The sequence below is a fragment of the Atractosteus spatula genome, chromosome 7, assembly GCF_055471065.1.
Source record: "Atractosteus spatula isolate fAtrSpa1 chromosome 7, fAtrSpa1.hap1, whole genome shotgun sequence".
Taxonomy (NCBI): domain Eukaryota; kingdom Metazoa; phylum Chordata; class Actinopteri; order Semionotiformes; family Lepisosteidae; genus Atractosteus; species Atractosteus spatula.
In genome coordinates this window covers 61340670-61354640 of record NC_142712.1, presented here as the reverse complement: position 1 = coordinate 61354640, position 13971 = coordinate 61340670, and the positions used below count along the sequence as shown (strand labels likewise).

General features: G+C 39.8%; 1 protein-coding gene across 1 annotated transcript; it reads right to left on the bottom strand.

Moving 5' to 3' along the window:
- Positions 1-45: 45 nt before the first annotated feature.
- acsbg1 (acyl-CoA synthetase bubblegum family member 1) lies at positions 46-12044 on the bottom strand. Its single transcript, XM_088920688.1, has 14 exons — positions 11945-12044; positions 10003-10103; positions 8540-8814; positions 8212-8300; positions 7702-7822; positions 6858-6938; positions 6461-6610; positions 5239-5415; positions 3598-3779; positions 3265-3498; positions 2543-2760; positions 2185-2324; positions 1786-2032; positions 46-490 (listed from the first exon to the last, which is right to left on the bottom strand). Exons 1-14 carry the CDS (start codon positions 12022-12024, stop codon positions 414-416), a joined length of 2172 nt encoding a protein of 723 aa, XP_088776814.1. The 5' UTR covers positions 12025-12044; the 3' UTR covers positions 46-413.
- Positions 12045-13971: the final 1927 nt, after the last annotated feature.

Below are 13971 nucleotides of genomic sequence, written 5' to 3'. Positions count from 1 at the left end.
TGAGTTGTACAGATCGTTGAAAGAGTGTAAACATACATAACATGACGTGACATAACATTTTAATGCACTAATGTAGAGACCTTGCAAAAACATATTGATTTAATTTAAACTTAGCCACACAATGCCAGTTCATCTTGAAATAAACAACAGTTAAAGGATCTCGAGAATTACTAGGAACAGAAATCTATTGATCTTAATATGCTGACATTTAAGTTTGAAATGTGAAATGAAATAATAGGAAACAAGTTTGAAATGTAAAGTAAGCAAGAATATGCTGAGGAGGCAGATTATAATAGAATATGACCAAAACATTAATATGTTATAACTACTGTATATGTTACAGAACAAATATTTTGTAACCAATTTAGTTGTGTATAACAGCCCTATAAACAGTGCTGTTGTGTTTTGTATAATCATTCTTTGTATAAGATGCCAATTTCATTTCTGTACATCTCCAGAACGCATGGTCTGCGAAGCTTCATAGTAGGACCTAAAAATAAAGGCATAGTGTGAGAGTTAGAAAAGATGCCTGTTTTTTATTTCAAAATACACCCTCCAAAAACAAATGTGCCTCATGTGGAAGAGAAAGATTCCATTGCAAAACATGTCTTTTGCTATTACGCCTCTTGAAATCCTACCTCTGATCCTAGTCCTACAGGTTTTGTAGCTCAACATTAAATCACCAATTTCTAAGATATGGAACTATTCCATACTGAGCAAAGAATTAATTAACAATTTAGTATACAAATGTAATGGTCTATAGCAGGACTTTCCAATTCTAGTCCTAGAGACCCACACACATGCTGGTTTTTGTTCCAGCCAAGCTTTCAGTTACACAATTGATCTCTTAATTGACTTAATAAGTTTCATTTGAACTGTTTGACTGATTTTAGCTCTTAGACATCTTGCACGTTGCTGTTATCGCATATGTGGCATTACGCGGGGTCTGTTCAGTGTGGAGGCAGAGCCCTGAATTAAGAGGAACATGTTGCCTTCAGAGCCACGGCTATATTGGCTGTTTAATGACGAGCCACAGCAGTGGGGGCTTTTTAAGACGCACTGAGCACCTTCCGCAGGAATGAGCAGACCCCCGCAAGGGGAGGAGCACTCCACTGACAGCCCCGGAGGGGGATTGTGACCGAGTGTACGGCCATCGTTTTTCCTTTTGTTTTATTTCCTTTTTCTTTTTGCCTGTCCTGCAGTGCATCTCCACTGGGACAGGCTGACCTCTTCCTACCCTGTCCCGCCGCGTATCTTCCACTGGGACAGGCTGAGTTTCTCTTTTTGTTTTGGCTTTAAACTCCCTGCTCTTCCAGACTGGACCCTGTTAAACAGGGCAAGTCCAGTCTGGATCCCGCTGTGCCAAGCGGTTCTTTTTCCCAGGCTGGACCCCGTTAGATAGGGTAAATCCAGCCTGCATGCTGCGGTGCACAGAGGCGCATTTTTCTTTTTCCTTTTTGTTTTGTTTTTCCCCCTTTTTGTGTTTTTGTTCGCTAACCTCACACCGGTGCCTCCACCCCTCAGACAGGGCGTCGACTTTTACTGGCGCTCGCCACGGCTCCTCCCACCCCCACATTGTTACACGTCACAAGAACTTGCGAAAGTTCCAGTCAGGCACCTTGTTCAACTGACATTTCCATTAATAATGAAGCTCAGCTGGAAGAAAGCCCAGCAGGTGTTTGTGGCCCCTGTGTATACCCAGCTGTTGAGTACTGGAAACCTTTGTGAATGAATCTGCATTTTTCAAAAGCGGTCACTTTGCACATATGATCCCTATGTCCTTACCCAATTCTCCTCCAGGAATAGAGAAGTCCTTCTCGAGGATTGTCCATTTCTGAATGCGCTGGGCATTGGATGTAGCCCTCTTGTTGACCCTTTCGATTCCTTCTTGAATGGCTTGGTACACTGCCTTATCTCTCCCGCCGATAATATCAGACACTTTAGTTGCTTGGCTGCCAACCTGCTGGCAAAACTCAACAGCCTCCAGGCTTAATTCATCTGTAGGTTCTGTTGTCTCAGGCTTACAGACACACTGGAAACAGATACGACAACACAAACCAAGGGTATCGGTATCAAGCGTTTTCTCTTTAAGTGCTCAAATGTCACGTTGTAATACAAAAAATGCTTTGAAACCCCAGATTTTCCACAGTTATGTCAAAAGTTATATCACGTGAAAAAGGCTACCTTTAAAGTCAGAAGCATCGACAAGAACTTCCTTTTGTCCCCAATCAGCATGGCATTGCTGATGATGGGAAGTTCTTTTTTCACAGCGTCTTCTATTGGAACCGGAGGGATATTTTCTCCACCAGCAGTGATTAATAACTCTGAACACAGACGACAGGTGGAAAAAGCCATTCTTTAGCATCTGATCATAAGTAATCATTCAGGGCAATGAGATGCAAATCTAGTGCTCAAAGCAAAAAAAACATCTGTGGTTAAAGTAATAGAAAAAATTACGAACTGGAAAAAAGGCAATGCTTATCTTTTCAAAAGACTGTAAAATCAGTTATATGGCCCTGTGCTTTATGTTTAGTATACGTACCTTTTATTCTTCCTGTGATGTAAAGGAATCCATCCTTGTCTGCCTTTCCTATATCCCCTGAACACAACCAGCCATCCTCATCCAGGGCCTCCTTTGTTTTGTCCTCCATGTGCAGGTAGCCCATAAAAACGTTTCTCCCCCAAAAGCAGACTTCCCCGTTCCCTTCTTCTTCCTTGTTTCTCAGCTTGAATTTGCAGCCTGGGACCACCTTCCCACAGCTGTACAGGACGAAGGTCAAGACGGCTCATTTGCGTTTACAGAAATCTTGGGGAGAGTCCGTATAAAACAAAGGGCCAAAGTGCCAAAGAAGAGAAACTCTTGGGATAAGGCAATATATTCTGTCTGTCGGTAAGACAAATATGTTTATATATAGTTCGAGTAGGCAGCTGCGTCAGCATGGGTAGGCTGCAAAGGAACAAGTTTATTCCATGCTGAAAAGAGAAAAAAAGGAACACAACGTTTCACACACGAAGAAGGCTCCATAGCCGAAATGTTGTGTTTCTTCTCTTTTCAGCCTGGAATAAACCTTTACTAGTTCCTACTGCATATTTATATATGTATATTGCTCCAAAGAGAAAAAAGGCAATATCATGACTTAAAATTCAGCCTATAATGTTATCTAATATGTTGTTATATAACCAATATAGAAAGTGTATTTAGAAACTGTTAATACACAGTGCGCCTCAGCAGTGATTTATTTTGTAAACTGTGTGACACCGTACCTCTGCAGCCTGTACACCCTGGGGCCAGACATGAAGTGAGGGCCTGTGGTTTCACTCATCCCGTAGGCCTCATACAGGAGAATGTTTAGCCCCAGGAAGAATTCCAGGGTTTCACTCGTGATGGGAGCTGCCCCAGAAAAGAACTTCAGGCAGTGTGAGAACCCAAGTTCTGCGCGCACCTTTTCTAATATCAAGCTGTCTGCGAGAGTGAACAGAAATGGTTTGGCTTCATTCCTAGAAATGAAAACAAGACAAATACAGCAGAGTGGTGAAATACCTTCCATGCAGATCCATAAAATTGGTGGCCCTTTAAATGTCCTCTGGAACACTTACTTATTGGCCCAGTTCAGGTTGGCCTCCAGCGTCACAGACATCGCCCACGTTAACATTTTCTTTCTCAGAAACCCGGACTGAGCGACCCCCTCTTTGATCTTTTCCATCATCTTCTCCCACACGCGCGGGACGCCCATGTGAGATGTAGGGCAAGCCTCTTTCAATGTGCTGATTAAACTTCCCTGCAGAACAGTGCAGCTTTTCAAACTTACAGTATGTTATTTATGGGACATACAAAGCTCTGGGCGCAGCTGGATTTCCTCCGCGGTATTTGAAAAAAAAAGCAAGAGGGTTGCTAATCACAGTTGTCTTGTATGGCCTTCTAAACTAACACGTTCACTTGGTCCGGAGGAACAACATTTGTCGTCTTTGGTGTTTGAATACCTACAAAAAAAGGATATGAAACACTACACTCTTGCTCAGGCTTTTTTTTAAACAAGCTTCCTTTATGAGACTGAATAGCTACACATCAATAAGACATAAAACATAAAAAAGAAGAACATTAGAGTGGTTCCTTTAAAAATGGTTAAGTTGAAGTTGTGATCAGTCACTTGTTCATTTTTATAAATTGGATTAATTAAAATTGGATTCTATTCAGACACAGCCCAGTGGTGCTTAGTGTATGTCTTTCCATTCTATCTTGTAATAATTTATGAAGTTGTGCTATGCCCAACGCATCTGTTTTGTGTGACAGTATTATTAACAGGTATTATCAAATCCATTGACAAATGTTTCTCATCCTGGCTTCAAAACAGCTTGTTGCACAAGCCAAGGGTACAGTTCTTGTACATGTATGTGTGTGCAGCTACAGGCTACCTGAATTATTTAAATATTTATTTAAATGTTAACAAAAGTTGTTTAGGCTATAGTAGTTCAGGTGGGTCACTGCGTCAGCATGCACAGGCTGCAAAGGAACAAGTAATAGGTTTATTCCATGCTGAAAAAAAGAAGAAAGAGAACACAACGTTTCGGCTGTGGAGCCTTCTTCAGGTGAGAAGAGGCCTTCTATATAATAACCTTGCAATATTTTTTCTCACACAGCATTGTCTTTAGCTTGTAATGAACAAGGAGGAATGTGGAATAAAACCAAAGGGTAAACAATCCAAAGCAAAGCATTCCATCTGGCTCCTTCCAAACCACACTGCTGGGTCCAAAAGCACTTCATCGCTTCTCTAGCTTCTTCACCCGAAGAAGGCTCCACGGCCGAAACGTTGTGTTCTCTTTCTTCTTTTTTTCAGCATGGAATAAACCTATTAAAAGTTGTTTAGTATTAGTTAAATTGAACTGAAATTGAATTTTCCTAATTGGAAAGCAAAACCATGAGTTATCTTGATTGATCACTATATTTCTAATCATTCTATAACAGAATCTACTACTGAATATTGTGAAACACATGTAATCTCGATTTCCTTGAAACTTCACAGGAGGCGGTGAAAGCGTGGGGTTTTTGGTTTTCAAAAATAAAGGTCACCCTAAGGATGGTATAATTATAACTTTAAAATTTGATCACTTTAAATCTGTATTTTGCAACTTAACATGGGTCACAAATTAACAGACATTTCTTTGGACAGAAAATCCCAGAAGTCAGACATTCCCACACAGGTGGTTACTGTTTCCCGTGTCTAACGACTTTTTCTGTACCTTTAAAGCGTCTGGCTGTGCAAAGTAAACGAGCTCTCCCGCCTGGATCCCTGTCCAAAGGTCGTATATCTGAGCGGCGATGTGGCTCAGAGGGAGGTAACTCACGAGGATTTCCTGCTTCTTTTCAGCAGGCTGCATGTCCCCCACTCTGCTGGCATGCTGCGCTGTCCATGTTATCTGTCCAAAACCAGGTAGGCAGCAGGCAGCTCTATTACTGAGACCTGGAAATACCTGTGGCCTTTCCATTGAATAACAGCAATTCATGTGCTAAGAACCAAACAATGTCTCAGTCCTTCGTGGGAAATTCTAAAAAATTATTTTATAGCATTGACGTATCTTTGTCTCGGTATACTAAATGCTCTGCTTTTGTAGCACAGTTTACATGTTACAATGCATCTGGACATTCAACCATCATAGGGGTGTTGCTATTCCTGCACTGTAACTACTGTTATTTAGTGCAATCAACAGCCTGCATATCATACTTGCTAAATCTGTGTTGTTATTATTATTAATTTAGTTTTATGATGGCTCGTACTGCTGTCGCAGATTTTGAGCACTAGGTAGAAATTCGTGACTGTGGTTCCCTCCGTACGAGGTTTACATGTTTTCCCCATGTTCTTTGGGGTTTTTGCCAGACGTTACGATTTCCTCTTACCTTGCAAAGACACACTGGCTAGGTTAATTGGTGTCTCTAAATTGCTTTCATGTATGCACCCTACAATATGCATAGTATAGTCTCAGGTATAGAATAGTATGGTATATTGCTACTGTATGTAGAGTACTGGCAGTGGAATAGTATGGTACAGTACATTGCTAGAAAACATTTGAATTTTTGTATCGCTCACTGTTGAGAGACATAGGGAGTGATGTAACTTATAGCCACACATCAGGCAGGCCAGTAATGTTTTTGTGCTAAATCAGTCACATTTTCGTTTTATTTTGAACTCCAAAAGCTCCTAATAATATTTAATATTTAAACAATAAGTATTACTCAATATTTACACAAGAATACAGACTGTCACAGTACCAACAGTTCTGAGAAATTGTGAATGGAAACATAAAATATTATGCAAAACAAGCTGATGTTATAATGCTGTTAGTATGGAGAACTGCCACACCTGTACTTTAGCTTTGTTCAAAAGAAAAACTTCCAACACAAACCTAATAAATGCAGAACTTCAATCAGTTTAAGAGCACAAGACAGCTGAATCTTTTAGCTTACATTGTCGTGACTGAGCATTACTCCTTTGGGCTTGCCTGTGGTTCCCGATGTGTAAATCAGAACACAACACTGGTTCGGTCTCTGGTTGTTGATCGTGTCATCCAGGTGCTCCTCAGAGATTTCTGATCCCAGTTCCATAAATTCATCCCACTGTTAGATAGCAAAGTTTCTTTTTTTAAATGCATGCACAATACAGATCTCCGTTTAAACACTACTTTATCACAGGAAATCCATTGCTTTCCTTTAAGGAAGAATGACAAAAGAACAGTGACAGGTACAGTACATTCACTTTCAATCGAAATGGAAAATCCAGTCAAATAAATTGCCATCTACGTTTTGACCTACTTGAATTATTCTCAATTGACTGCTAAAGCTAAAGAATGGATGGCTAACTCACCGAATAGAGGTTGGGCAGTTTCCTCTGTAGTGGCCCGACATACTGTACAACAGCTTTCAGATGAGGCAGGCGGTCCCAGATCTGAAAGGACATTTACACAGCCCAACACTGCGGAGCTGTACAGTACAGTATACAGTACAGAGAGCTGGGGACACTTGAAGGGAATGGCAACATCATAAGAACAGAAGTATCTCAAGATAAGCCGGCCATACTGGTGAATTCTTGTGGGAACAATTGGTGCACGTTAAAAATAATCTTTTATGCCACATTTAATGGAGTTTATAACAAATCTTCAGGAGGGGTGAGAACCGCCAAGTCAGACTCAGCTGTCGGTAATTGTTAATCACTCCTGACATCATTTCCTCAATGCTGAAACATTATAAATACTGTTCATAATCCCCTCCTCTCCCTCGTCTACTTCTTACTCCATCCCCATCTCCACCTCTGCAGCTGCCCCTTGGTCGCTCAATCTGTATGGGGGTCCCAGACTCCTCGTCCTCTGGCCAGGAGGTTAGTCCTCAGCCAAGCAGGTTCAGCCAGATTTTATTGACAAATACAATCCCTAAATCTTTCAGTACGCTTAATTATTGGATGTTGTTATTCCTATGAATTACTGATATAAAGAGGAGTCTTATTTTCTTCGAGGATAAATGTCGCATAGAGAGAACAGAGACAAGTGCATGCAGAAAGCAGAACAAATGTTACACAGATACTACTGAATGTAATCACCCTTTGACCATCTGTTTTATGTGATGCCAGTCTTGATCACTTCTTTGTGAGTATCAGAGGAACGTCTACAGTATCTTATTGTATTAATCTGTTTTTTTATAATATTCCTCCTTACCTGTAAGATTTTTTCCAGCTGTTTGGGGTTTTCTACCACAATGACATTGGCTTTGCAGTCACTGGCCACATAGTGACAAGCCTCTGGAGAATTGGTGGAGTAGATTCCAGTTGCTGTGCCTCTGATACAAGTTTGAACAAAAACATCATATGAGTTCACAGTGCTTCCTGATAAAAAAAGTACTTTATAGTATATTATACATAAAGGAGAAAAGGTAGTCATGCAAAATAATATCTAATGCTACTATGGAATATCCCCTTGAGTTAAAGTGTTCTATTGTCAACCTCTGTGATGTTTATTTGTTTTATTTTTATCATTGTCTAGAAGCTGACATAAACCAAACACTGAATAAATAAGATGTTTGTGAAATGCAAATGCATTACATTAGAAAATGTAGTTAACTTTTTGCATTTATCTTCCCTCAAAAGACTCTGAGTGTAGAAGTCGTCCATTGGAATAAATCCTGCGGATCGTAAATGATCAGCTTACAGCTTAGCAAGAGGGACTCACCCGGCAAATATGGCACCAACAGCAGAAATGAACCACTCAGCAGAGTTAAAACCCAAGATCGCCACACTGTGGAATCGCTGCAACCCAAGCTATACGAGTCAAGGGAACACAAGACAATCACTCCTGTATGGTTTTAACACATTTCCCTTCCCATGACAACATACAACAGAGATTCAGAAGGAACCATTCTGAAATATGTATTCCTCGTTTACATCTTAATATTGAGAGTACTGTCAGTCTTGAGGAAATGTATGATATTTTGTGTCCCGTGTGTCTTCCAATACTTTCAAAGGGCAGCGATTTGAAGCACAACTACTGCTTATTTTACCTTTAAGAAGCTCCTTGCTGCTGCCCGACAGAGCTTGTAGTACTCTGAGAAGGTGATCTTTTCCCATTTATCCTTCGTCTTTGTGGCCAGAGCATAAAGGCTCCCATACTTCTGTACCGAAGTCGTGAACATCTGGTGGACCGTGATGGGCCTCTGCGGGCAGGAGTCATCTATTCTGAGCTTCACAGCTCCTCCTGCCTCTGTGGTCCACAGTGATTCTGCGGGGGCCAGGGACACAGTGGCGAGGACCTCTTCAATACTCTTCTTCTCCTTGCCTTCAAGAGAAAGGAAACAGGCTCCATGGCAACGGATGGCGATTTTCTTTTGACAAAGAGGTAACGAGATGGGGATTCCCAGACAGGCCTTTGTCATAAATCTGGGAAAGGTGAGTGGGATGAGTCCAAAAACTGAACAGACAGCCATCACACACACGGGCGCTGGAGGCTAGAGTTGAACCCGGGACTCCCGAAGCAGTCGGGCAAGTTTGCTAATCATGACACTACAGTCCCTATTGATTTAAGCAGCACATCAATGTAAAAGGATTCAAAGGGTATTTGTCGACTAAAAATCAATTTGCAGATAACAGAGGTTTGAATTGCTTGTTCAGATTTCAGCAGCAAAATGGGAAAAACTTTCAAATGCCAAAAAAATAACATCAAATTGAAGAAGGATGGTGGCATGGTGGTTTGTACTGTGACCTCATGGCTCTTGGTTTCTGGGCTTGATTCTGGCCTGGGTTAACTTTATGAGGTGTTCACTTGATCTCCCTGTGTTGATATGGGTTTCCCCATGTGCTCTGATTTCCTCCCACTTTGCAGATGTTGACTATATGGGCTACATTTATTGGCTAGCTAAAGTGACCTATTTCCTGTTGTTCTGTCGAACTGTAGAACTGTTGTTGTCCTAGGCTCACGATTGCTTCATCGGGATAAGCAGCTTTCTGATAACAGGTGTTCAAGTAAAGTGAGTGTTTTGTCTTGCTAAAGATGTGAAAAGTAAAGCTAAAGCTTTAAAATCCTTTGTCGTCCTATGGGAAGACAACTGTATAGTGGGGTTACAGGAAGTTCATATCTATCTGAAATCACTTTTGGGCAACACATCCCTATAATTGCTGGAATTTCATGAAGTTCATCAAAAGAGCAAGACAGGAAAAGGAACAAAAGCAGCAACCACACAGAAACATCTACAATGTAAACTCCTATAGTGTAGTTTAAAAATTAGTCAGTACAGAATTAACCACTTACTGATGAAAAAGAAAAATGAAAAATCCTTGATAAAACAAGATGTTTAAACATACATTATTGATAATTGGCCATGTCACGCTATTCTGATGACATAGCATTATTTACAAATAGTTTTAAAGCCCTCCCAAGCCTAATACAGAGAGGTGATAGGGTATCTATAGAACACAGCTGCCAGGAGCTAGCCCCACTGTGCGCCCCGTGCTGCTGAAGCCTACTCACGTGACTCGTCCTCCATCTCCTGTTTGTCCCTCTCCCGCCCGCAGTCTGTCGGCTGCTGTGCATCAGGATTTATCATGAAGCCCTCGATGGCCAGCAACAGACTGAAACACAGAGAGTAGAGCAGGCAGGGCTAGAGAAGGAGTGGACGGGCTGAAGAAAACCTGCTTAACCTCGAATTCAAGCTGCTGCCCAAGCCTCAACTTTCAGGGGATCACGTGGCCCAGTTCGGGGGCATTGTTCCCTCTAAACAATGTCAGGCTTTAGTTACTCAGTGCTAAAGCCCCGTGGCTTTGTTACAGAGAGCTCAGTAAACGAAAAAGAACTGTGTGTTCCCAGTGGCGCTGGAATCCTTTAAACTTCCAGCCTTTTTTTCCAATTATGCTTTCAAATTGTGCGGGGAAATGTGCAGAAGCCGACGTCTTCTTTATTTAATATTTTCCGCAAATAAACTCAGACAAAAAAAATCCCCCGAACCGACCCGATTCAGTGATTAATGAAGACGAGAGGTCTTGCTTGGCAGTGGCTCAGAACGCAGCTTCCGTTTCTGATTTTCATTCAGAGGCTGTCAGCAACGGGCACCAATAACGGATGAAGTGGCAGCTTCTTTTGCTAGAAAGACTGGCCCCAAATCCAGTGTCTAAACAGCTATTCCTTTGCAAATTAAATGGAAAAAAAAAACAGCCTCTGAAGTTACTAAACGTTTCTGTCATATGATATAATGGGCCTTTGAAGGTGAGAAAATGACAAAAGCAAGTTATGTTGCATCTACAGATGTAGTAAAGCCCATTTGCTTTCTATGATTTTTAAAAGCACTGCAGAAACTACCATTAAAATCCACCCACACTCACAAACTCAAATGAGCAGCTGTATGCGATGAGCAAATACTACAGGTAACGGTAATGTGACCTTGCAACTATTATATGCACATATATAAGAAAATGACATTTCCAAATATGACACAGGCCGCAGAAATATTTCACACCCAGGCGTGCATTGGAAAGTTTAAGGTGGTGTTAAAGTTCCCGGGGTTTCAGTGTGGCATATCCAGCAAAAGAATGAGAAGCAGTACAAATTTATAAGACCAGAAAAACCATTGAGGACACAAAGAGTTTAGGGGTCTAAAAGACCAAGTTGTCCAATCTGAGCAAGAGAGAACATATTAAAGGTTTCGATATGTCTTTCTTCGTGTTGTATAAAAGGGTTGTGAAACAATTGAAAATTACCGTGCTCCGGCTTTATTTTCCCAATGAAATTAAATACAAGACAATTAAACATTTACAACGCTTATAATATAAGGTGTACATATGTACTACTGAGTATCAAGGTTTACTGTGCAACTGTTAAGAATTTGTTTTTTATATTCTTCACTTCATAGAATATGGAGGCAAAGTTGTAAGTCTCATTTTTTCAATTTTTTTGTTAATAAAAGAGCTGGAAAATCAGTTCTCTTGTGGCTTGTGATTCTGTAACCTTCGCAATACTTTGAAAGGTAAACCGAATAAGTTATTTTTTATTTTTGAACACAGGCATAGAGCATGAGTATCTGCAGAGCCAGGTCCTTTTCTTTTCCCATGTGGCTTAATCCTTCATACAAAAGTATAGGACTAAAACACACAAAACAGCTGCCTCTCGCAATCCTGAAGAACTCCACACTCAATCCAGTACAGACGTAGTTTTTTTTTTGTATTGTGAATTCATCCATCAGGAGGATCCACTTTGTTAAGAAAACAGGACCTAGTAGGCTTCTAAGGCTAATACACAAAAAAAGTCTGCTCAGTCGATCGATAACTAAAACATAAATAACGAACCTCTCTGAATATGTCTTGTATACATGAGCTCACATCTCCCACTGGGAAATTCAGACTTTGTGGTAAAGGGTGTCGCACAACTCAAACTGATCCAAGCTTTAAAACTTATTAAAAGGTCAATATCGTTTTCCTACCTGTTTCCTAGCTTTTCTGTTGATCCATGAAGGTTTTCATTGCAATCTGGTGTCTGGATGATCTCGCTGCCACAGGACATGCTGGCTGCTAGACTCAGTACTGTTAACACCTTACGAACGATTGTGCATAATTAAGTCCCAGAAATGAAAAGCCCTGTGATTCTGCTTGAGGCTCCAGTAGGAACAGTTGTAATTCTCATGGGAACGAGGAATAATAGGAGAGGTCAGGCTGTGCAATTCCATTCAGTTTTTTCTTTCTTCCTGCACACTGTACTATAGTAGGCAGTTAAAAAAGTTTGCAAAAGACACCTTTTTGACCACTACTTCTGAGGCAAATTGTGTTGTAGGTTGTGCGTTCATACAAGTTTGCTGTTATTTTTTTCATGTTTTTCTCTTTTTGATTTGAAAACATGCAAAGCATCTTAATGAGCCCAAAGCTCTTTCACATGCAAATTTACTACAGTCTCCAAGAAGAATGAAATGTTTTACACAGCTGAAGTCAACTCATGTAATCTAACGGAATTCACATCTTTGTATTTAGCTTTTTAGATTTTCATACCACGTGTTGGTTCCTTTATACATCTCAGCTGAAGCAAATACTAATACAGACTGCCCGAATACTAGAAGGAAATTATTTTTTTAACTCCATAAGGTATTATCAGGAGCAGACTTATCAAAGTTTAGGACTGTATATATTTTTATATTTAGGTAAAACCTTTCAATTTTTGTTTTCCACACATATAACAAAAAATAGAATGGCATCTTCATACTGGAGCACAATGCTTTGAAAATCCTTCTCTTAACTAACTGTAATAACAAAGACAAAAATCATGTATATGCTTGGCAACGTCTCTAGGTAAAGTAGAAGGTACAGTAGGTGTTTTATCCACACCTAGTACATGTGTTGTGTTTAGATACACTCGTATCGGTGGTATACTAAAAATAATGTTTTTATGATTTTATTATTCTTTTCTGTAATATATTGAATATATTTAGCTCCAGTTGCCCAGTTTTTCCATACAGAACATATACGTTTTGGAAATAGGCATCTTATTACCTTTCTAGTTTCTCTCAAAGGAATCATTGATAGATAACATTGTGAGCTTTCTTTAAAAATGTAAGATAAAAGCAATGTTATACAAAGTTCTATAAAGAAATTCAGCTTTCCTTGGTCCATAAGATGTTGAATCTCATAAAATACTTTCAAGTTAAATGATACTCAAAAACAACTACTTTCTAAACACTTGCATAACTTCAGGAACATGAATTATGTTTAACAGATTTACAAGACATATGATACTTTATTGATAGATTATCCTGCGTTCCCATCTCATGTTTCTCAATACTTAGATTAAAATTGCAAAACATAACAGACCAAAATCTTAAAAAGCAGCACTTATTGAAATTAAATGGTTTATTAAAATGTCATACAAAGTGTGTAAACCCATTTTCGTGTACATTAAGAACAAATCTTTATATCGGTAGTTCTAAATATTTATGTATATCAACTGAATTAAAATTTAAATAACTTATCAATAAATACCCATAAAATATATAATATATCTTCACTTTCATAATGTTCTTGAGTTACATTTGACGCCAGCACAATTTTTTGAAAGCCCGGAGAGCTGCATGATCTCCAAACTTAGCTCTTTTTGCCAAAAATCCAGTTTCTGAAAATGCCCTTTTTCTCTTTAATGTCTTGCGGTATATGTTTTGGATTTTTGGAGGTCCATGTTTTTCTGTTATTCCATGAGGATGCCTTTGTGTTTCTGTCTTTATGGTGTTAATCAGAGTTGTCTGCATATCATTTCTAGAGTTTTTAGAAAGGTTTGAGCTGTTCGATCGTAGTCTCTCTTCATAATCATCCCTCCTTCTCTTCCTCTGATGTATAAAGTATTGTTTTAGGCTATCATCTGTGTCACTGGGGACATCAGAAGCATTAATGTTATAAAAATAGTTCATTGTAGAGATCATAGCTGATACAATGGAGCAGTCATAATTTGCAGAGAGGAGATCTTCTGGAA

What these genes read in the sequence shown, in the direction of transcription:
- acsbg1 (XM_088920688.1), bottom strand. Translation starts at nt 12,024, where the DNA reads ATGTCCTGTGGCAGCGAGATCATCCAGACACCAGATTGCAATGAAAAC. An exon ending in GGAGATGGAGGACGAGTCAC is followed by an intron (nt 8,815 to 10,002) that starts GTGAGTAGGCTT and finishes TTTCTCTTGAAG; the next exon opens with GCAAGGAGAAGAAGAGTATT. An exon ending in CACAGCCAGACGCTTTAAAG is followed by an intron (nt 3,780 to 5,238) that starts GTACAGAAAAAG and finishes ACTGTTCTGCAG; the next exon opens with GGAAGTTTAATCAGCACATT.